Source organism: Phalacrocorax carbo, chromosome 11 (assembly GCF_963921805.1).
Source record: "Phalacrocorax carbo chromosome 11, bPhaCar2.1, whole genome shotgun sequence".
NCBI lineage: Eukaryota > Metazoa > Chordata > Aves > Suliformes > Phalacrocoracidae > Phalacrocorax > Phalacrocorax carbo.
In genome coordinates this window covers 17,275,993-17,300,718 of record NC_087523.1, presented here as the reverse complement: position 1 = coordinate 17,300,718, position 24,726 = coordinate 17,275,993, and the positions used below count along the sequence as shown (strand labels likewise).

Genomic DNA, 24,726 nt, shown 5'->3' with positions numbered 1-24,726 from the left:
GGCTTACTAATGTTTGTGGCTTAAGTTCTTTAGCTTGTGCTTTGATAGCAAAATACTTGTTTGCTACTTAAATATAATAATTAGTTCTTTCAGTCATTAAAATCCCTTGAGTTTTCTAAGTGGCTTCCATTCCTGAATTTTTTTTACTAAATCTTCTACAAGGTTATTGGAGGGGAAGGAGATAAGCATCCTCACAAACTCTGAGGATTAAATATGTAGAAGTGCCAGAAATGGTACAAATATACCAGAGGTGGTGGCTTGTTACTAGCAGAGGAGACTACTCTCCTGCTGTACCATTACTCCTTGTCTCCCAGTGCAGTTAATTTTTTTTTTTTTTAACAGCTCTGGTACAATTATTGCAGTACAAAGGACAGGGCCGGACAGGAAACTTGCTTCTGTTATTGATGAAGGCCAGCTGAGCCACTTCTTAATTTTTCATCAGCCATTTGGAACCGCTGGACTAAATCTGAGCAGAAGTTGGCAAGAATAATCTCAGCCCAGCCTTTCCTGGTGCAGGAGCTCTGAGGACTTAGTGGAGAGGGGAGGAGGAATGTTTTAATTTTGCTTTCTGAGCTCTGATGGGGTGGTTTAGAAATGTAGATAACTGTAGCAAAGCAAGTGCTGATCCCCCGGACTTATCTCTGAAGGCCTGTGTGTACCGCAGGGAGGCTCTGACTTTCCACAGCACTGCTGTTATCACAGAATTCCTAGTGCATCGTGCTTTCTTTCTCTGTTACAGCCTGGAGGCATCTAAATGCATGGAGTCGTTTTTCCACTAATAATTTCTCCTTAAAGAGAATGTTTCCTACTTCCTACATTCTACAAAGTTTTGTTATTTAAAAAAAAAATCCTACAGAAGCAGCTGGGTAGTTGGTGGTAGATCTATCTACTCTGAGAAAAATACCAGAAAGCAGTAAATACCTTTTCACTTCTGTTACTGTATGAAGTGCAATATATGTTACTGTACTTCCTCCTGATTTTGAGAGAAACTGGTATCAAATCAAAGACAGTAGCTTTGGAATTTTTTTTTCCTCCTTAAAGAGGCAAGGCCTTGTGGACATACTCTGGTATTTAGAAAATGAACACCTTAAAACTGGAAGGGTTGAGAGACATTGGACTTCGTGCAGAGGGTATTTTGTAAAATACAGAGTTAACTGGGAAGAGGAGCAATGGATGTTGATCAGCTTAGAATGGAGCGGTTTTTTACTTCTGGTTAGGTAACTGCTTCCTGATACAAGGTCATCTTTAAAATTACAACTTGTCTTACTGCTGCTTGTGGGAAATATGTTTATATTCTAATGCTAACAAAGGGAAGTAACTTTGAAAGTTCATTTTCTAAATCAGTAAGACATTGCAGCACCGTAGATAAACCTCTTTTCTTAAGCTTAGGAAAAGTAGTTCACATCCAGCAAATACTAAATTATTACTGATTGTTACAGATTTACGTACACGGGCCGCTGTGACAGGGTCCGACCCGAGGATCCTGCTGAGAGTGCCAAGTCCGAGTGGAGGTTTCTAATTAGTCTTATATTAGTTCTTCAGTTACAGCTTGAGCTGGGTGCCTCCAGAGAGGGACCCCTGCCCAGTCCACACCTCTCAATCATACCCACACCACCCATCACCCTATCCCCAAGCCCAATCACTTAATTCTGGTCTGTCCTCTCTTAATTTCTTACAGGTTTTCACTGTCACTGGTGGCCGCCTTCTGACGTTACTTCATTCTCTCGGCGTTGTCTTCTTGGCCCTTATCTTCTTCATTCCTCTCCTATCTGCTGAATTCAGTGAGTTCTTTGTTAGCGGCAGGAGCTGTATCAAAAGTTTACTCTTGGTCAGCTCTTGTGGCCTAAGGCTTCAGCTACGTTAGCTGCTAATGTCAGGCCACTAGTGCTAAACGAGACTATTCAGAGAGAATACAGTTAATAACATGTATTCTGTAACATTGATGATAGTTCTTTAGCTTACTCCTTAAAATAATCGGTTGTCAGCTTGAAACACCTATACTTTAGAGCTGGATGAAAATAGGGATGTCACTAGGTACTTCTGTGTTAAAAAGCCCAAGTAATCTTAAATTGCTTTTGTTACGAAATTTTATCTTTTCACAGAAGTCTAGAGATTCTGCTCCATCTAATGATATTTTTACTAATAACAAAGTTGCAGAAACTGCTTTTCCAGTAGATCCAATGTTTAGATGCTTTATGCAATTAAGGCAGGCAGAGGGTCAGGCCTCAGACTGTCTGATAATGCCCAGCACAGTGCAGGGCTCAAGGGTTGCAATGCTGCTTTGCAAAGCTTAGTCACTATGACTTTGCAAACAGAGAGGGGCTAGTATGCCAGTAAATTGTATTTAAGATTATATGGAATGGATTTCTTTTCACCATTTGGAGTGGTAAGTAGTTTTAATACAGCATGAAATATCAGTGCTGGATTATTAGCTAGATGTTCACTTAATATGTCACTTTTTTCCCTCCCAGACCAAACATCATATGAAATTATCACAATGCATGTTCTGGTTTTACCCTTGTACAGTCTCTGAAGTTTGAAGTATATCTGAGAACAATTTGTTAGCATGCTCAAAAACAGATATCTTTTTCAAAAGCAGTCGCTTATCTATAGCAAGAAAATCTTTCAGTCTGAGAGTCAAAGCAAGGCTGCTTTACTAATTTTCACTAAAGGCTGGGCAAGACACTCTCCAGACCAAGTTCTGCCAGGGGCGTGCTGGGGAGGAGGTACAGCTTTCAGGCATGAGATGGGAATAAAGATTACAAAATACAGCCTCTGCTGAGGTGAGCTGGAACCTTGTCATGGTGCAGGTAAAGCTTGCTTGTAGGCTGTGGCCAGGGAGTAGGTCAGGCTCACTCCTCCAGAGAACTGGTTCTGCAACCAAAGGGCTGCAATTCTGCTGCTTGCAGAACTGGCACCGTGTGCGTACCCCTGCAATTTCTTCCTTTTTATTCCTACAGCGGTGGCTACTGCCTCAATCCTAGCTGCAAAAGTGCAAAGCAGATCCGCAACATCAAGCTGGAGAGGGAACGTTCCCTGGAAGAGTTCTGTTGCTCAGGACAGTGTAGTGAATATGCATTAGCTCAGGGTTTGCCAAACCTGGATTCTTACCTCTGTCAGAACTGGAAACTATAGGCTACTTATGTGTATTGTTAATACATACATCATCTGCCCTGATGTGCTCTCTGTAAAAGGGATCACAGAATCACAGAACGGTATGTGTTGGAAGGGAGCTCTGGAGATAACCTCATCCAACCCCCCTGCTGGAGCAGGCACACCCAGAGCCGGGGGCACAGGAATGTGTCCAGGTGGTTTTTAATGTCTCCAGGGAAGGGACCCCACAGCCTCTCTGGGCAGCCTGTGCCACTGCTCTGGCACCCGCACAGGGAAGGGTTTTTTTCTCATATTCAGGTAGAACTTCCTGTGTTCCAATTTGTGCCCGTTGACCCTTGGCCTGTCATTGGGCACCACTTAAAAGAGTCTGGCCCCATTGTCCTGACACCCACCCTCTAGATATTTATATGCACTGATGAGGTGTCCCCTCAGCCTTCTCCAGGCTGAACCTGGGTCTCCTCAGCCTTTCCTCCTAAGGGAGATGCTCCAGTCCCCTGATCATCTCCATTGCTCTCTGCTGGACCCTCTCCAGTATTTCCCTGTCTGTCTGGAAGTGGGGAGCCCAAAACGGGACACAGCACTCCAGATGTGGCCTCACTAGGGTGGAGTAGAGGGGGAGGATAACCTCCCTCGACCTGCTGGCCACACTCCTTTTAATGCACCCCAGGACACCGCTGGCCTCCTTGGCCCCAAGGGCACGGTGCTGGCTCAGGGTCACCTCGCTGCCCACCAGCACCCCCAGGGTCTTCTCAGCGGAGCTGCTTTCTAGCAGGTCAGCCCCCAGCCTGTGCTGGTGCATGGGGTTTTTCCTCCCCAGGGGCAGGACCTTGCACTTGCTCTGGTTGAATTCCATGAGGTTCCCCTCGGCCCAGCTCTCCAGCCTGTCCAGGTCTCTCTGGATGGCAGCACGGCCTTCTGGTGTGTCAGCCACTCCTTCGAGTTTTGTATCATCAGCGAACTTGCTGAGGGATGTAACGTTATTCTAGGTCACTAGGGAGCCTGTAGCACTGAAGTCCTGCACTTAAATATCCAGATGTGAAAATGACTGTATAATACATAGTCTCCCAACCCACTACTGTAGATATAACTTCCTTTCCTGCTGAAATTTCTCAGAAAAAGTTACAGTCAATAGATCTTTCATAAAAGTGGGAGGTGCCTCGTGCACGGATCCAGTCATTTTCACAAAATATTTTCTGCTCTGAAGCTGACAGATGTATCTCCAGCAAGCTAGCAATGTAGGTCGATAAAAACACAAATTTGAGAGTATTGATATTTTTCTACATTGCTGTTACAAGCCCAAAGAATCTGCTGAGTTGTCAAACAAATTCTTTTTCACATCGAACGGATCCACATCCAGTAGTTTGGTGTGACTCACAAAATGCATAAATCTCATCTGCTGCCACAGGTTATCCTGACTGCTGAGTGCTACAGTACAGGTCACATCCAGCAGCAGCTGGAAATGCCTCTGAGCACAGCAGGGAACCTGGACACCAACAGCACCACGTCACCCTGCATCCCACAGCACTGAGGATGCCTGCAGTGGGACAGCAAAGGAGCACCGGCTGGACCAGCACCATGCCAAAGCCCAGCTCCTGCCTCGCCTTCACCTCCCTGGGCAGCCAGCGTAGGATTAACCCAAGCTGCACGTACATGAGTTATGTTTGTATAACAGGCTTCTGATGAAATACCGCCGCCTGTGCCTTTGCTTCTTCCTGCTAAGTCGGGAATGTGTTTTTCCAGCTGTGTCACAACACGAGAGCTTAGAGTGTTTTGGAAGGAAGTTTTGCATCTGTCTGCTGCAACCTGCTCTCTGGTCTCTTCACCTCCCCACCAAGGTTTCTTTTTTTGGCATTTCACGTGATTGCCCCAGTCTTGACTCAGCAGTTTGCTGCAGCAGCATTTAATGGTTTGGTTTCCAACCACCACCTCCTCCAGAACCCCGCCAGCTCAGAAACACTGCCATCTGCTCGAGCAAGAGGGAACCGCAGATTTCCCACGTTTTAGATAATAAGCGATTTTTTTCAGAGCTAGCACAGCAGAGCTATCGGGAGTCATCCTTTTTCTACCACCTAGCAGGCTAGCATATGCAGCTGAAGCGCTGCAGAAGCCACGCTGTGCTGGACCAAGTACGGTCTTCATTATGGTGTCGGGATCACAGCAAATCCTTATTCCCCAAACTTGGGCTGCATGAGAAGGGAAACGTTGGTGAATAGCTTACAGTATATATAAAATATATATATTAGATATTATTATTATATATAATATATATTTTTTTTTATATATATATATAAGAACAACTTATAGTTGTTGGCACAGTCCCAACAGTGGTTCATCCCCCTCTGACAAGTGAATCTGCAACCTCTCTGGCTGGTATTAATGTCTTCCTCTTTCCATCCCTCCCATGTGAAATGGTACCAAATCCTTCCTCTGCCCCCTGGAAAGGAATAATTGGTCCTGCCATAATCTTGGCCCTGGTAAAAATACAGAAGATGCCCTGTTGTTTAAAAAGACATCTAACAGAATGAATAAAAATACATCAGAATAAAGTAGAGGTTACTGCACGTCCTATGTATTATCTCTTTCTTCTTTTTATCACAAGCTGTACTTTTCTGCACCAGAGACCAGAAACACAAAGTGTTTCAGTGCTTCATTAAACACTGGACACTTTGCTTCTGACCACGCACATCCATCAATTTTTGCACGTCCCAGGGTTAAGAAAAGTTTGATTACAGATATAACATCTAACCAGCTGAAACTGCTAAAGGATTCGCAAAGGATTAAGCATACGCTGGACATCAAGAATATGATGTGAATTAAAGTCACAGAACAGCCTATACATTTGAATTTAGGCATGAATTTATATTCTTGATGAACCAAAGCTTTAAAAAGAAATCATAAGGTTTTGCATATCTGTTCTCAATACATGTCAATACCTTCTTAAAACTACTGACATCAGACTCGGTATAACATGCAGTAAAAATGTAATGTTGTACAGAAACATTACAGTCCTCATTTTCACATCCAGCAAAAAACATAAGGAATGTCTTAGAAAACCAGGGTCAGCTTGCCATCCATCAGTGGCTCCCAAAATCACGTGAAATGCAAAATAATTTCTCTCTAGTAGGCAAAAGGGTAAGCCATTTTCTCTGCATCATGGTTACAATCATTCATATTTCTATCTTGAAGGAAAACACCTCATAATATGAGTTTGATCTTATGTTAGTAAAGTCCAACTATCACATACATTTTAGTCTTAAGACTGCCACAATCAACAAAGAAATTACTCATTACAAATAAGATGCAAAAGGATATTTGTTAGAGGTGGAATCCCACAAATACTGAACAGAATAGCTTTCCATGGAATTTAAGAGGAATTGGACAACATCCGATGCCAACCACTAGATTTTTTTTCTAAGGAAAGCTGGAAAGAGGAACGGAGTTTTATTTTGCTCCCTCCAAAGCTACAAACAGGAGATAGGCTTTGGGAACTGCCCAAAAAAATTCATTTTAGGGACAATAGTGCCAAAACCAAGCCTCTGTCAGTTGGCTGGCCAAGAGGAGACTATCACTGTGCTCATGCAAGAGTACATTGTTTTTAACAACCTTTAACACATTCAGATGGCTGGAGCATATGGGCTTTGCTGGGCAAACCTCATCCCATACATGAATGCGAGGTGCCTGTACCAACTCCCTGCAGGTGGAATTTGATCCTCTGGTCTCCCCAAGGACTCCATGCAAGGGCAGAAACCCTGCGGGCAGCCTTTGTGGCTGCCTCGTCCCTTCCTGCGTTGTCGCTAGGGTCAGCCTTGGTGTACACACACCACAGGCACATCAGTCTCTCCTGTGATATTCTGCGACAGTGAAAATAAACCACTGGTTCACAGTCTCTGAACTCATACAACTTCATCTTTCTGTTAAGCTACTCCAACAGCCAGCTTGGCATTGACTTAACCGAAAGCGGGATTAGCCCAAGCGTTGTTTTTCCACAGCTCCATGGGAGGAACTGTCCTCTCATTTTACTTGACTGATACAACAAGCAAGAAGTAAGCCTCTGAATAAAAAGTGCACCTGCTAAAATCACAGTAAAACAATGTAATACTACAAAGTGGCGGCAGAAGGCAGTTTGCAGGCAGGGATGGAGATACAGGGAGGGCAAAGCAACCAGATGCAAAAGAAGAAAGAGAATAATTTTTGTTCTGATATTAATAATGATATTTCTGGTGCAAAACAATATATTTTTCATTATGCTAAATTATGTAAACTATGCTGTTCTTTTAATCCCACACCAGTTGCTACTTTTATTCTGTTATTAAACAGAAGTTGATTTGCTTGTTATGATAGCTACCATCTGATTTCATTTCAAGCTTCACAAAATTAGCATGAAGGAGACAAGGTAATCAGTCTTCCTTTTATGCCTGCTGAGCATCTAGTCATTTTACAGTCTATTTCCTATGTGCAAGCAAGAGATCAAGATATTCAGGATTCTTCACTCAGAACAAGGTGGTGTTTGAACATACCAATGTTTATACATTAAGCATGTATATATTTACTGAATATTTAGTAGTAGCTGGTTAGGTCGTAGTAGTAGTTAGGATACATTAAGTATATATGTGTTTACTGAAGTAAATGTTTCAGCTGATACAAAAGGTGACATTCCACCACACAAACTGCCTGGAACATACCAATAATTTTCTCCTCCTTCAATGAATTAAAGCCTAATTCCAAGCCTCTCTCCTAATAGTCAAATCCTCTTCATGTAATTGCTCTTATCTCCCTGAGAGATCACCTTTTAAAAACAGGACTTCGCACTAAAAGAGTGAAGCCTGAAGAAATGTAAAAGCTGCAGCAGCAGGACTGTCCACAGCCTCTGAAATGCCCCATTCTTTGCGGTGGAGCTGAGGAAGACAAAAGGCTTGCTGCGTTCAAAATTCATTGTTTCATCTGTGCTGCTGTTACTGGACGCTCTTCCACAGCCTACAGCAAGTGCTTGGTCCATTATTAAATATAAAGTTTATTTCTTCACATAAGTTTTCAGTAAATTAAGCCCAAAGGCTAAATAAAAAATTATTCTTTCTAAATATTTTGAAATTATATGAATTTTGATATTCACCTGCAATGATGCTTAGACAGATGCAGGTGCAGGTATGTAATAGGGATAGTAAGTTGGTTCTAGGTGCAGTTATTAAGCTCAAAAAGAAACGCAAAGAAACAGTGAAAATGTCTGATCACTCAAGCATGTGTGCAATGCACTTGTTTCAGTGGTGGTCCTGACTTGCCAGGTTTGGTTTTGTGATACTCTGGAAAAGTACAGTGTTGCAAGTATACAACTGAGAGTATTTAACTGACCTTTAATCACAGATTGCATGATTTCAACTTTCTTGAGACTTCCTTACTGTTTTCCTATCAACACCGTCTACACTTCCACTGTCTCACTATATCAGATCAATGTGTTTTATTGTCTTCTTCAAGAGCTTTCATTTTCTACCCCAATAACTGGGCATGTCTCTTAGTGCCTGACTATTCAAAATACTATTTGCAGTTCTCCCACAGCAGCAGTAACAGGAATGTGCTATTCCAGGAGGGCCCTTCCTTGCTGAGTCTAGAGCTCCTGTCTCCTCAGGCAGCTGAGCATCTGCCTGCCATTTTCCTTGCTCTCTTGCAGCCTCAATCTCTTCTTCCCCATCTCCCCTTTGTTTGCCAAGCCAGCCTTTTTTTTTTCCCCCTAATCATACTCTGCACGCTGCAACCCAAAGTCCATCACATTTTATACCTCCTTCCAGTCTCAAATCCACCAGGTTTCTTGTCTGCTCCCATCTTCTCCCCCTACCCCAGCCCACTGGCTCGTTTCTCCCACATTTGCACTGAGCAACTGCCTTCTCCCACCTTCTTTCTGCCACATTTTGCATTTCGGCACCAGCAAAAGCGCAGCAAAGCATCCCTGTTCTGGGTGCTGGTGCCAACCCCCTCCTGCTTTGCAGAGGCCATCACAGGAAAGGGGTCTCCCCAGTCACAGTGGAGGCAGAGACCCCCAGAGAGCCTGGCACCGTCTCTGGTCGGCCCTGGGTGAGGTGGGAGGATGGAATTTAGTTTTTAATATCTATTTAATATTAATTAATAGCAATAATATTTACTATCCCTCCCCTCAGCCAGGAGGCACACCAGCAGCCCACCTAAGGCCGCCCTGGCCCTGGAGAAGCGCCATTTCCCCAGGGCAGGCCTAGCACACCCCTGACCCCCCATGATAACTCAGTGCAGCCCTGCTGCTCCTGCACCACTGACTTAAATGTTTAGGTCAATTTAGCCCGTTTCTACCCCTTTTTATTTATTGCAAACTTGGAAAATATATTATTTTTCGCGGTGAAAGCCTCTATATTAAACTTATATTATTATGTATCTTCTCTCCGCTTTCTCTTCTCAACCTACAGCAGCCCCAGGCAAAAGAAAGTCACTGGTAACACGCTTCCGCAGGGTCCCACAGCAGCCGCACGGGGTAGGGGCCGACACACGGTGCCACTGGTCCCCCGGAGCAGGCGGGAGGCTGGGGGGCGAACGGACCAGCACCGACCCGCCGCCCTCCCGAGCGGGTGCGCGGACAGCCTCTTGTCCGCGAACCATCGAATCGAGACGCGGCGCGGAGATGGGCGGCGCGCGGGCGGCACCGCCCCTCCCCTCACATGACCGGCGAGGTGTTGGTCGCGCCCGCTCGCCTGTACCGCTCGCCTGTCGTCGCCGCCGTTGCCGGCATGGCGTCGCGCTGCTCCTCCGCCTGCCCCTTCCTCCTGCTGCTGCTCGGCTCCTCCGGTGAGTGGGACGGCTGCCCTCACCGGGCCGGCGAGCGGGCGGCGGCGGCGGCGGCGGCGGGGAGGGGAGGACGGGGGGGGCGGCGCATGTGACGCGGCATCGGGCAACGGTCGGGCGCGCGCGGGGGTGGCGCGGGCTGCCCAGGCCTCCCGGGCCCCGAGCCGCCTCAGGCCAGAGGCGGGGGGGGGGCTCCCCGGGAGGGCCCCACAGCGGAGGCGGCGGCAGCGGGTTCCCTGGGGCGGCCCCACAGCGGAGGCGGCGGCTGGCTGCCTCCCCGCAGCGCTGTCACCCCCTGGAGTGGAGCGGGGAGGCGGGCGGGCGGGCGGAGGCGCGGCGGCGCCGCCGGCCCAGCGGGGCCCTGTCGCTGGAGCGGCGCCTCCAGGCTGACGGTTACTGGCGGTTACCGGCGCCCCCGGCTCCTGTCAGCGCCCCTCGCCAGCGGCCGGCGCAGGCTGAGGGATCGGCGGTCACGGCAGTGCAAACCAAACCTGACCGGGGCGGGGAGTGCCTCTCTTCAGATTCACGGCGTCAAATCTAGCAACTATAAAAACTTCTCTGAAAAACGTAAAGGGGATTTAACATCCCTGTCTTTTGATCCAGAAATGGCGGAAATGCAATGGAAGCACCCCCATCTTATCTCTTAAGAGTTTTAACTAGAGTCATACCACTGATGAAACAGATAAGTTAACGGGAAGACCCTGGCCTACAGGCAGTACGTTTTAGTGCTGTGTTCGTGTGCTTCAATTCACTCGGTTTGTCACTGGAAAGCCAATGCTTATTTAGATCATTAGTCTTTGTCAGGTAAACAGACTATAAAACACTCTCTGAATTTTTATCTAGCTGTGATGACTTCATGGTGTGCTTCCTAGTTTCAATACTTTTTTTAAAATCTAGATACTCTTTCAGTGTCTGCCAAATTGAATCCAGTCCTGAAATAATTTACCACTTTGTAATGAGCTGTCCTCCTACACAGTTCTAGAAATTGAAGTAAAAGCAATATCCGAATAGGTAATAATCATATCTTATAGGTTTTTTCCAGTCCTATGCAGTGGAAGTAGATGTAAAGGATGCCTCTAATGCTACATGCCTGTATGCAAAATGGATGATGAAATTCTTGATAAAATATGAAACAAACAGTAGTGATTATGTAAGTATTTGGAGGTAACTCTTGTTGAGAACTGTATTTTGTCCTGGGTAAAAGTTCAATTACACTCTTCTACGTAAGGTGTTTGGTTTTTTACTTTTTTTGTTTAACTAATTTGTTAAGAGTATTCCTAAATATTCCAACAAAGCGTAAGTTCTCAGTGAATAATACGAATAACCAAAAGTGCCCTGTTGCACTTACTTAAAGGGCATAGTGGTCAAATTTGGTAGGTTTTTGTGTATCAGTGTAGTAATGTTCTTTGCTTAAATAGTAAATGTAAATTGCAGCTCAGCACAGTCAAGATTTACAGCCGAGTTAGATTCGTACTTTTGTACTTGAATCTGATATGGCGCCCTTCTAAGTCAGATGTCAGGGAGCCTTTTTCATAATTTTGTAGAATAACATTCTGATCTTATGCAAGGTTCCATCTAACACCAGCAAGTTTGTAACATTGTCGTGGGAAAGAACTGCTACCTGGGAAAACATTTAAAATCAGCCTTTTTCTTCTAGAGAAACACAACCTTGAATTTGTCATCCACTGTGACACACAATGGAAGCGTCTGTGGCAATGACACACAAGCTGCACTTCTGGCGGTACAGTTTGGAGAAGGTCACTCTTGGAGCATTAACTTCACAAAAACCAACGAAACTTACCAAGGGGGCTTCATCACATTTATCTACAACACCAATGATACTGCTGTATTTCCTGATGCTAAACGAAAAGGTAATGCTCTGTACAGAACCCTACTTCTGAAACAATCTTGGCCACATGTGCCTGACCTTGGTTGGCTTTTTCAAAATTAGAAGGACTAATAATATATCTGATGACTTCTGTGCAATATAGTGCCTAACTACTGTTCATCATATCTGCCTACTGGATAAGAATACAGACTAGTTAGCTTCACTGAATGTGTCATTCCTTTAAGTGGAATGGAAGATGAACAGCCTTGATCAGCAAGGTGCTGCTAGTAGGCAACAGGCGTATGGAGGATTCATTTTCGTGTGCATTACTTGACCTTCCACCTAGCAAAGCAATACAGTGTTAGGCTTTCTGTGTACTAGTAGCTACTAATAATAGGATTTTTTTCCTTAAATAAAAACTTAGGTAAAAACATTCACCCCTCTAACGGCTTGGAACCAGCTTCTGGAAGCTTGGTTACTTCTCTGCATTAGTTAGCACTTCAGGTCAGGACACAGAGGTAGAACATTCAAGAGAGTTAGGATTGTTAAACTTAATTATCTCTTAATCTATGTCTTATGGAATTACATAAAACATAACATTACCTATAGAAGTTCTTGTAGTTCATAAGGCATTAAAATATTTGTGCTTATTTGTAGGACCAGTAACTATTGTTGTGAAGGATACTATGCGTCCAGTTCAACTGAACAGTGTCTTCGTGTGTCATAATACTGACTCTCTTGAAGCAGAAAATGTAACACAGATTTTCTGGAATGTTACTGTGCAGGCTTTTGTTCAGAATGGCACAATTGGTAAAAAAGGTGAGCATTTCACTTTGTGAATGAGTTTTTGTATTGTACCTTAGTGCAGGGAGCGAAGTCCCATAATAAAAAAATCCACCAATTTTAATATGTGTTGCATTGAGCAATATTTGTGTAAACATCCTTTAGTACATCTTTTCTTGTTCCTGGGAAAATAGATTAGTAGAACAGATTTAGTAGTATATAATAACGTAGATTGTTCCCGTGCCAAGGTGGTAGTCTAATGGTGTGTGTGTTCCAGTAATTGGGGTATTAAAAATAAGCACTTCAGAACTACTGTTGCTGACTAGATCATTTAAGTTTCAAGGTTTTTAACTGACTGCCTCCCATTTTCAGTGGTAACCTTTCTTTTTCATTTAGATAGTCCAGAGCCTGTTATCTCATAGCTCAACTGCTCAAAAGAGATGAGCACTTCATCCTGCTACATAGAGCGTGATAGGGTTGCTTACTTTGTCTACAGCAAATGCATATCACACTTTTATAACCACTTAGCTATCTTTGTCCGGGTATGTATGTCAGAAGTAAGTAGTACTGCAAGTGCTACATGGATTTAAAACTGTGGGCATTATGGAATTTCTGAAAGCAAATGGTAGCTATAAAGTGTTTGGAAAACTGTGCTGTAGTGCAGAGTTTGAGACTTCCGATTAGCAGACTCCCAGTAAGCCTAGATTTCAACAGAGAAATTGGTATCTGTATTGAACTGACTTCTGAATCATAAGACTTCAATAAAATTTCAGCACTGAAATGGTGGTTAAAATTTCCTTTCAGAGTCTAGATGTCGTGCTGATACACCTACTTCTGCACCTACTGTTCTGCCTACTATTGCCAACGTAACTACGGCATCTACCACCACTTGGTCGCCTGCTCCAACAACTGCTCCCAAACCTGTGGAGAACCCAGACACAGGAAACTATTCTCTTAAAAGTGGAAACAAAACTTGTCTTCTGGCTACTGTGGGGCTGCAGCTGAATGTTTCTCAAGACAAGGTGCTTCTCTTCTATTTTAGAAGAGTATAAAGGTTGCTGTAGTTATTTGGTACGAAATGTGAGTACAGGGTATTTGCTTTGTACACCACTGGCTGTCCAGAACTGCTTCTAAGTATTTAGGGTAGCACCCCTCTGACATCAGAATAGTTTCATGGCATAATATCTAGCTTCAAAACCTTATGTGGATTCAGTGTAACATGTTACTGGGAGTACCTCTAACATTGCTAAAAGCCTGGAACTTTCTTGGCTTTTAAGGCTGTTTGTCCCTGCAGATACTGGCTTTCCCCACAGAGGGAGCCAAAGTTAACCTGTTGTCAACAGTGTAAGACTTCACTGGGCAATATGTTTATTTCAGTATTACCAGCATGTAAACCTTGGTAACCTTGGATCTATAGTAGCCAGGCTCAGTCTTCCACTGTCATCTTCCTGACAAGCTCATCTAGCCAAAGACTGCTACTGACTAAAACAATGTGTTCCTAATGGCAGCTGAACGTCTTTGACCTGGTATGTCTGTGTTTCAGCCTGTTCTGATCAACATCAATCCAAAGACAACTGTGGCAGATGGTACGTGTGGTAACACAACAGCTGTTCTGAGATTGAATGATGGAAATAGCACATTGATTGGTTTCACGTTTGTTGTTGTAAGTAATTTTTTTTAACTAAATTTCCACTTTAACAGCATTGCATGGTGATTGCTCATAGTAAAATCCTTCTGTCACTTGCTGGTGGTAAGCTGTTCCCATGTAGGAGGTAGAACTGGCTAGCTGGCTGCCTGAAGACAAGTGGAAAATGGGGTTAAAGTTGTAGAAAATGTAAGGCTGTAGTAAATGTGTTGGCCTTTGTAAAGCATATGTTCTTAAAGTTAAGAATGCAGAATTGCACACTGACAGTTCGTTCTTGCTTCTTAAACAGAAAAATGCAAGTGCAAGCGTACAAAAATTTTATCTGAAAGAGGTGAATGTTACACTGCTCAACAGCCTGAATGGTTCTGGTAAGGAATAGTATCTGCCTTAAAGCAAGTGTAAGCTTTTATTCAATGTCTGTATTTACCAAACACTTCTGACTTTTTATTTATTTCAATGCTTACTGGTGCTTCCTACTTTAGGTCATTAAGTCAAGAGGAGCAAAGGTAATAAACAGAAACTGATATAAGAGTTAATTTAAACAGCAGTGTGGGTAACAGAAGTTAAACTTCTCTTTCTCCTGAAACTTCTGCTAATGGAGTCTCTTACTTTGTGATAAACAAATATAAATTAAGCAGGCTTCTTTATAACCGTTTTCAGTAACGTAATTTTTTGAGGGGTGAAATAAGTTGTACCAACTCTGAAGCTTTGTTTTTCCTAAACCAGCTGTTGTCTTCTTTGAAGATGCTTCTGTATCATCTAACCACTTCTGCTTTAACTCTCACTGGGAGAAGAGACCAGTCCTTCAAAAGTATACTTTTTTCCAAATCAAATTTTTTTTTAAGTTGCTTGTCATGGCTACTGCAGTTAAAAGGGCACTAAAGCTAAAACACTCACAACTCTGCAACGTTGGGATGAGTGGAGGTACAAGGAAAGCCTAATGTCATGTCTACATGGAGGACAGGTTACTGTTAAGTGCCCTAATAGCTTCAGTGCCTGACATCTTTTGGTTAAGCAGATCAATCACACTTCAGACTACCTTTTTCAGAGTAGTCAGTGTTGAAAAGTTGGCCCCTCTAGATTCAGACCTTTAGTCTTACGATTGTATTAGCAACTCTCTTGCATTTAAAGTGGGCATGCAAATTTCCTCTTTTTTTCCCCCCCCTTTGTTTAGTCATCTCAAATGCAGATAACAACAATTTCAGCAAGTGGGATGCTTTCCTTGGTAGTTCTTATATGTGCCGAAAAGAACAAACTCTTGAGATTAATGAAAATCTTCAAATACATACTTTTAATCTATGGATTCAGCCGTTCCTTGTGAAGGCAGATAAGTTCTCTACAGGTAAGAGTTCTTTTTTTTTTTGTTAATTCTTGCAAAGCTTGCAAAATTCTTACTTGCTAAAAAGCACCGGCATTGGGCACAAACACTTTATTTTTGAAGCTCTTGTTCCATTGGGGTTTTTTTGGGGGGTTTTGTGGTTTGGTTTAGGTTTGGGTTTGTTTTTTCAATACATGGAATAAAGAGAAGTTCAGAGACTGACATTCAAGTTCAAGGAAAGCTTTGTTCTCATTTTAAAAAGTCTGCTAGGTATGTTGGTTCTTCATAAAAATTGAAGGAGCTAGAGACACTGAAGAAGGACTTAAGCATTGCTTTGCAGGGTAAGTTAGAAGTTATCTGACATCATCTTGAAATACAGCTTTTTGTAGCTCAAATATATAAGAAAATAGTACAAAAATTTCAGCAGAAGTGGATTTTGGTAATACTGTTAGGTGTTCCATTTCTTTTTACATATTAGCCTAAGGAATAGGAGTGTTGGGGGAGAAAATGAACTGGCAGAGCTTCTTTCAGGAGCAGTCTTGAATATCCAGAACTAAAGAAAGATTCTAAAATGTTTGCTGCATTAACCTGGTCTTGTCTGGGGAAAAAATGGAATGGCTTAAATGACCTCTTTCTTAATCTTTAGTGTAACCTGGTCTTTGTGCTGCAAGTATAAGACGACTGTACTTAATGATAATACTAGACTAATCTGTAGACAAATAGATTGGGTGCAGATTTTTGAACTTCTGTTTTTTAGGCAGAGGTAAGTTAACTCCCCAAACATATGCAAGGTAAACAGCATTTATCATTATATGTTCTGAAGAGTTAGGGTCCCATTTCACTCTGTAGTTCAAGTTGTAGCTAGCTTCCTTTTTCTCTTAATTATAGTTATTTCATCCCTCTGTAACATGTCTCCATTCCGGATAGGTTCTTGATACCAAATGTAAGTCACTTTATTCTTAATGAGTGAAAGCACCAGACTTGCCTTAGGCATGAAATGGATAAGCCTGGTGCTCTCTTAAAAGTAGAAGAATGGCAGCTCTCTTGTCTAGTACAGATCTTGTGCACATGAAAACTCATACACCAGGGGCATTTCCATTAGCTTACTATAGTTTGTAAAAGGCTCCAAGTGATTGTAATGCTTGATACATGCTAGCTGAACCATGAGACCTCTGCAGTTCTTTCTTGGTTTAATGATGTAATAATACTTGATTTTTTTAACAACTTCATGTTAAGGAAAAGGGATTTTTATACCACACTTGGCAAGTATTCTGTCTTTATTTATTCCTTGTTGCAACCTTTTTCTCATCTACAGCCCAGGAGTGTTCGCTGGATGATGACAGCATTCTAATCCCAATTGTAGTTGGTGCTGCACTTGCTGGCTTGATTGCCATTATAGTGGTTGCTTACATAATTGGCAGAAGAAAAAGCTATGCTGGATATCAAACTTTGTGAATCCAAATGCGGTTCCTGTTCCGATTTCATTCTAAACAAAGCAAGTGCAAGTTCTGAAGTCCAAAAAAAGACCCAAAATTTAGGAGTAATTACTAGCCACAGCTAATTGGAGTTCAGAAACAAAGAGAGAATGTTTATCTCAGATGAAGCAGAACTACGTTTTTAGTTTTCCTGCTCTAAGAAGACGACGTGGGTTTCATAGCTGTTGTGAAGATGTCAAATATCGGATGAATTACTAGGCTAAGGATTTTGTCTTGCAAAAACCCTAAATTGTTTAGGATTAATTTCTGCTTTTTACAAATTGTAGCCTGAAACAAGAACACATTCTAAACTTACGTGCATTGGGCAACTGCCAGAATAGCATAGAATTTGTACTTGCTTCTCCCCTCTGCGTTCCTTAGTTGTTGTCATAATTGTGGGTTCAGCTGGCAGCATTAGTCACTATGTTGACTCGTGTAGTATTTAACAAGGGTTGTATGATGCCTAGTAACAACTTCGTTTTTCATAGAATTGAACTTTAGGCTGGTGATTAAGTGATCTTTTGAAGTGGCAGCAGTAACTTACTTAGCTTTGACAGAATTTGAGTAGTTTACTCTTGCCTTGGTGTAGTTTCAGGAATCATTCCTAAAGCTTGGCTGTACAAACAAAATGGGTAACCTGTACTTGCCAAATGGTGGATATATAGGAAGACTTCAGTGCCATTTCCACATACTTAAAAAAAAAAAAAAAATATTAGTGTTAGGCACTGAATTCTTCACCACTTACCATACCTTGGTAATCATCTAAAATACTCAACTGAGGCAGAGTTCTGCTAAATTAATGCAAGCTTTTTTTGCTGATATTGGTTTAAAGGGAATAACTTTTCTAAATATTCCAGAACTTTGAAGTGCACTTAACTTTATATCATACTCTGCACAGAACTGGTCTGTCTTGTTGCTTTGAATGACCACTGTTTAAAGATGCTTTCATTTAATGAGCCAGTATCTGTTGTTGCAGCTTCAGCTGTCTTTAAATCTTCATCTTGAATGGTTCTCTGCCTATCAAAATTCCCATTATAACTGCCCGCCATTGGCATTCTGAATGTTTAATGTACTTTGTGTTTGATTGTTTGCTGTGTAGCATTTATTAATGTTAAGAATGCAAAAGCCAAACGAGTGAGATAGACCCACAGCACCTGTCTCTCCTTGCAGTATGGAAAGGATAGCGATCTTAAATACAGTGCAACTGGACTGTTTTTAAAGTGCAGCTCTGTAGAGATTAACCCTTGCTGCCCACCTTTCCTCTGGCCTCCCTGTGCTATAATACATAGTTTTTACTGCATGGAAAAAAAAAAAGTCTCTTAGACTTTTAGATAGGTGAGGCTTTTTTGCATATGTCATAACATGAGCTGCCGAAACTGTTATTTAATGAACATAATGTTGTCTCCCTCTTTAGAATGAGTTTAGCCTGCATCAAAGCTGGTTTAGTGTTTTATTAGTGTTTTCTAGGGTTGTAGAGATGTCTGTGGCATGTTTGTATACAGGTCATAAAATACACTTCTTTCAGTAATTTTTCTTTTGTAAAAGCAGTTTACTCTTGACACTAGCCAAGGAAGCAAGTATGGGTGGATAATGCTTGCTATAGGTTGTAGACTACAGCTCAAATTTTGCATCAGTTACTGAAATTCATTTTAATGAAAGTGGGGAACTACTAAGTTTAATCCTAAAACAGGCTTCAAGACTTTCCATTTTAATTAAAACAAAATTGTTCTAATGATTTTCATATTAATATACCCTCAAATGCAGAAGTTCATACAGATTTTTAGCAATTTTGTGACTGATGCTCAGTGGTACCAGTTATACATGCGTTTCTGATAAGGAGTAATTACCATGCTGTATTCATCTGACCATGCAAACTTTTGAACGGGGCACGGTTTCTAAGTGACAGTGTAGAAGATTAGTGCAAACTGCTCCCAAAATGCAACAGTACTGGAAGTATCTTTGCAAAAACATGCAACTTAATCTTCATTTGCAAGTATATTGGCTGAGAGATTAAAGTACTCCTAGACTGATGTGCAGGTAACTGGTTCAGAAAGCATTTAAGTTTCGCCTAACTGCCTGTTGTTATAAAACCACTAGTTTTCCTGTATGTATTGCTTTGTAGGGAACTGTCAACCTGTTCAACATGTGCTCTGAATAATAAAGATTGTTCTATTTCTTAAGGAAACTTGTTCACATTTTTTAACTGATTTGAAAACAGACATCTTGTACTGTCTTTTTTTAAAGAAAATAAACTAAATGAGTGAGGTCAACTTTGATCAGTCTATATCTGAGATTCTGTTACACAGCTGGTGAAGGTGCGACTCTGAGAGTCCTCTGTTGTCTGTGTCTTAATGCTTTGTTTTGCAGCACATTCTGAAGTGTGCTTGGGAACAATCCTCTAGCAGAAGACAGCTTGGGAAGTAAATGAGATGCTGTACATCTGGTTCATCATTAGGAATTTCCTTGTATACTCTTGTCAATTGTAGCTCCATTCAGACAAGGTGTTTTTATGATTGATTTTGTTCGTCATCTTAAATTGGTGTACAGCTGTGAACAGTTTGGTTTCTTCTTGCAGTTGTCCTGGAAGACAAACCATTTTTCTCTGCATTGAGCAAAAGTAGGGGAGCATTAGGGAGCCTTCTGGGAACTGGTTAGAGCTTCATCCTCTAAGGTAGAAGCTGTGTTGATCCTGTCTGTGTTGCCAGTTCTTCTGGTAACAGTACTACCATATACTCTTTTCTTTTTTTTCCCCTGCATCAAGAGAGGCACTGGTCTTCCCTTTACCGTACTTTCTGGCCTATCTTGAGAACTCTATGGTCATATGACAAGAGGAAAAAGTGTGATCTAATCCTATACCCTTTCTTCTTGATCCAGCCTGCACTGCTTCTAGAATCATTATGTTAAAGCTACCTTCTTATCTGCTACACAAAGTCAAAAAAATGTTGGCACTTTCTGGAGCGTAAGCTGAAGTCGGATGAAGCTTTTTTTAATGTGAAGAAAACACAAGTATTTTAACAGGCTCTTGTTAAAGAGCTTAACAGCTGAGTTCCTAATGATGTAAATCAAAGTGAATTTAAACTACATGGGGACTGCAGGCATCAAATTTCCATGAAATTATCAGTACAAGTGAGTCTGCAAGAATCTGACAAAACTTGGAACAAGTGGGAACTACTGCTGTCCTGCATAAGTGTAATGACTTTTTTTTTTGTCAAAACATTAACTGTTTTTACTGTAACTATCTCCAGTATTGTCTCTCCTGGAGACCTGCAGGGAGTATCTAGAGACTGGAAGACTGGACTTCGTGTTGTGCAATAATGATAAATCTGCAGTGACATGCAGATACTTTTCAAGAGAGTATATAATGGAATTATGAGTCTGTTAGTTATGATGTTTGGGAAGGGGAGCTATTGCTGTTGTATTTTGAGGAGGGGGAGAAGATCACGGTTTTGTGGATAACTTTGATATCCTTTTGGAGAAAGGCATAACTGTTTTAAATCATTAGAGATCATAGTGTTAAATACTTTTATTTAAATGCATTTCTTTTTCAGACTTTCCCTCTTTCTATTTATCTGAAGACTGCAGCCCAGAGGTGGGCAACTTCATTGTACCCATAGCAGTAGGAGCAGCTTTGGGAAGATTAGTTGTCTTTGCACTTACCAGCTTACTCTGTAAATGGGCAAGTTAATTTAAATAACCAAACAAAAATCTGAACTCGAGATAGCTTTCTTGCCGAGTCAGATGAACGGTTTGTTAAAAACAAACCTGGTTATGAAATTATACAGAAGGTATTGTCATGATTTGTTTGAATCCAACAGCTTAGAATATGTTCTGGTTCATAATCGATGAATTAATTTCAGTTCTTCCAAAATACTACACTTTTAAATTCAGAATATTAAAGACATGCAGGGGCATTATGTGACTAAAAATAGTTTCGTTCTGGTCTGTGGAAAATGCATTTAGTTAAATGCATTTTCCACAGACCAGAACAAAACTTGTGTGCGCTTGTGGATTTTGAATATTAATGTGTCTATCATATACTGCGGTTTGCTTTGATTATTATTGACCTTGCCTTACATACAGTTTACTAAATATTAAATTTGTGCTCTTAATATACCAAGGTTTCTGATCTTTTAGCTTGAAGATGCCATGCTAGTAGTCCTCAAAAGAAGCTTTTCCAGCCAATGGAGGCCTTTTATTTTTAATTTACCACATTTTACAGCATATACCAATAAAAACACACAATTTGGGGCTGTCAGTTGCATCTCATGATTGGAATTAAAAGGGAAGATAGCTTTTATTCTGGGCTAAAACTGTTGGGGGCTGAAATTTCTGATTATTTTGGATGGAGGCACATTCAAGCAAGTATGTAAAAATCTATTTCTCTTGGCCTGAATGGGGATTCTGCTTGGGGTGGTGTGCAGTTACTAGGCTCTTCATTTGAAGACACTTCTCTGAAGCTTCTAACCATTATACAGTAACAAGACGTGGATAGATGACTGCCAACAACAGTGGCAAGCTTGAGAGAGGGAAAGGATGGAATGTTTCTGGTATGAAACTTTAAACCCTCTTTATCCTGGGAATTCCCTGTAACAGTGCCATAGCATGATGTGTATTGCAGCTATCTCCTTCCTTTAAAGAAGAGAGGAAGGGAGTATCTGTCACTGCCTGCTGGGCACCTTTCATCTTCAGAAAATTCATTCATGTTTAGTATTCATGACCCAATGTAGTAGTTAAATTGTGTATATTGATCTTCAGTGAACAAAGACGACTAGACATCAAATGCAGTTCTCTTTTTGAGGTGCTTAAATCCTTCCTCAGTAGTCAGAATATTTTGCAGTAGCTCACTGTATAAGGTACGTATTTCCCTTCCTCTTTTTTTCCCCCTTCCAAGTGTTGCTCTAACTTGGCAGTAGGTGCCTTCAGGTTGTCTGAGATTAGTATTTTGAGGTGCTAAATCTCCATGTGTTTTGCTTTTTTCCTCTTAGCCAGAGGCTTTGTGTAGCATTTCATGAACGAGTAGTGGCAAGTGTGCACTGGACTGTAGTGAGCTAAATCAAGACAGTAAATTTCCCTTAACTAAGGCTGATTCAGTTAGAGGCTCAAATGGTTTAAATATTCACTTCAAATAATGGCTAACTTTTGATAAAGCATTGAATATGTGCATGAAGCTCTGCTGTAATATAAATGCAAGCAAGAAAGTTTTATGAGGAGCTCTGCTTTATTAAAGGCATGTAAGTCAAACATCCTCGCAGTGCTGGAGCAGGGCACAGATTGTGTTGTATCTCACTAAACATCTCACCTTGGCACCGCGCAGGTGGAGCCCTGCTCTTTTTACAAGCGGGAAAAATGTCCAGCCCTGCCTCTGTGTCTAAGGTGTTTATCACTGGGTTTAAAATCAGTTCTACAACCTGTATATTAAAAACCACTGTAGTATTACTGCTGCCTCTCTGCTGTTTTCCTCCTCTGTTGATTTCGGTAAGGTTTGCCTGGTTCTCAGCTTAAACAGATAAGCATTTTCTTGTATTTGAATTGAAAATAAAGTTGCCCACCCAAAGAAAGTGTCTTCCAGTGTTTTCCATTCAGTGCTTTCAGCATATCTGTCTTGGCCGTCTCTTGTAGTTTCCAGTACATTTCTACTTTATTACTTGGTTTGCTGTCTGTTATTTCCCTTTATGCCTAGAACCTAGAGAAGTGCTGGTGACTGGAGGGTTTGGGAAGTCACTTGAACAAGGCAGTAATATACCAGTCTGTTTTTTAATTGTTGTTGCTATATTGTTTGTTAACTGGGGTGTGATCAGCTAATGCATGCTCAGACTGCTGGTTTGTCCTCATGTTTCTGATCTGAGTGGACTGCTCACTAAAGGGAGATGAAGTTAAACATACAAATTGGAAGAAGTATATTACCAGTACAAATGATGTGTGTAGTATATATGTTTAAAGAAAGCAATCTATCAATTCTTTACTCAATACTGATTTTACTTTAGATGTACTATTTTTCTAATACACTGTAAGGTCACAAAAATGCCTGTTTGCTCCTTGCTTTATTTGGTTTCTAATGCTTGATTTCCTTTACTAATTTATTCTCCCTTGCTTTTTTTGTTTTCCTTCTTTCTGCAGCTGAAGAATGCTTTGCTGATTCTGAGCTGAACTTTCTTATTCCCATTGCGGTGGGCCTGGCACTTGGCTTCCTTATCATTCTTGTCTTTATATCTTATATAATTGGAAGAAGAAAAAGTCGTACTGGCTATCAGTCTGTATAATCTCTTAATTCCGTCTTTCTTGCCACCTTCCCTGCTCTTCTCCTTTTCCCAGACTCCCTGATCTGCCCCTTTAAAAAGAAGAAAAACAAATGATGTTTCTTTATTTAAAAAAATTTTTTAAATCACTTCATGACAGAATAACGTGCCATGGGTCTGAAGGTGAGTTGCAGAATTACATGAACCTACTGTATGATTTTGGAGAAAGTAGGTGGTCTGAGGACCATAGAAATGAGTAGGGTTGATGTGTGTCCACGTGAGAAATGTGATTATTTTGAGTAAAGAAGACATCTACAAAACTTTATTTCTGTTGTTTTATCTTCTTATGCAAGAAGATTTCCAGTTGCATACAGCTTATCTTGGATAATGCTAAAGCTAAAAGCATAATTATAAGTGTGAATGCTATGTTGAAAGGGACTCTACGTTCTACGGGAAAATTAATACCAAGCTCTTGACAAACTTCTGTTGGGAATTTTGCGTATGGCAGTTGTCTTTTTTTCACTAGCAGCTTGTTCTTGTGAATCAGTCTGAATTCCCTATTCCTTATGAGTGTAAAGGTAGTACCTGTTCTTACTAATAAACTGACATAATATGAGAAGAACATCTGATTCTTCTAGTAAATTAATTTGTTTAACATCGGTTGGAGAAGTTGGCTGCTAATGTATGTTAAATAGCGTTGCACTAGCATGATGGCTTTAATGTCTTTTTTCACTGAGATAAGGCTCAGGCCTGGAGAACTTTCACAACTCAGAAAAGCCAACAGTCTGCTAAAGGAAATGTGCCCTGTGCTGTTTTGTTTGACTGTGTTTTCCCTCTTGTTCTGCGCTCAATTGTGAAATGAGGGTGGGAGGCTGGAATTTCAGCGGCTGCAGTTCATCTCTGATTCTGTGCACATAAAAGAAACTGCACAGCGTTTCAGTACTGAGCCATATGAGGGTCAAGAATATATTGAGAGCTCTCAAAGACTGACTAAGAGCATAGATTGTTCAGAGATTCCTGCAGTTCCTTTGGACAGCTTTCATGGGTTAACAGGATCACTGAAAAGCTGTGATCTAGGAATGCAAGTGAAGATACTAAAAGTCTGTTTTGATAGTATTAATCTGCTTTTAATCTCCTAATTATTGCTCCCTCAAACAAAAATGTTGAATAATGTAAGAGCACAAAATTTCTAGTATGAGGAATGCTGATCATAAAGCATAAACTAGTATACATATAGTGAAGAAAGTGACTTCCAAAGGAGTTAAGAGCATCTGACCTGTGTGAAGATGTTTTCTTGGTTGTTAATGCCATACCTTTTGCAATTCTGTTCCATACCTAAACTGTACCAAAATAGAAGCTAGTTGTTTGTGGTTGTGTTCTGCGTCACTCCCATCAGGTTCATGTTGATAGGATGAAAGAAGGCTTTTGCTCTCTCAACCTCTTTGGTCCACCTTGGTAAAAGCCTTTTGCAGCTAGTGAACTGTGATTTCCAACTGTGGGACAGCTCAAGAGCTGCCAGGTCTGCAGAG

The 24,726-nt window shown here is 41.4% G+C and overlaps 1 protein-coding gene across 1 annotated transcript; it reads left to right on the top strand.

The window, feature by feature from the left end:
* The first annotated feature begins 9,752 nt into the window (after window positions 1-9,752).
* On the top strand, window positions 9,753-19,237 carry LAMP2 (lysosomal associated membrane protein 2). The gene is made up of 9 exons (XM_064463272.1): window positions 9,753-9,915; window positions 10,944-11,062; window positions 11,570-11,783; window positions 12,398-12,559; window positions 13,328-13,545; window positions 14,067-14,186; window positions 14,458-14,536; window positions 15,343-15,510; window positions 16,802-19,237. Exons 1-9 carry the CDS (start codon window positions 9,789-9,791, stop codon window positions 16,939-16,941), a joined length of 1,347 nt encoding a protein of 448 aa, XP_064319342.1. The 5' UTR covers window positions 9,753-9,788; the 3' UTR covers window positions 16,942-19,237.
* Window positions 19,238-24,726: the final 5,489 nt, after the last annotated feature.

Bases quoted from the DNA above. Each gene is read 5' to 3' on its own strand.
- LAMP2 (XM_064463272.1), top strand. From the start codon at position 9,789: ATGACCGGCGAGGTGTTGGTCGCGCCCGCTCGCCTGTACCGCTCGCCT. The intron at 11,784-12,397 runs GTAATGCTCTGT...GCTTATTTGTAG, and splicing joins TCCTGATGCTAAACGAAAAG to GACCAGTAACTATTGTTGTG. The intron at 14,187-14,457 runs GTAAGTAATTTT...CTTCTTAAACAG, and splicing joins TTGGTTTCACGTTTGTTGTT to AAAAATGCAAGTGCAAGCGT.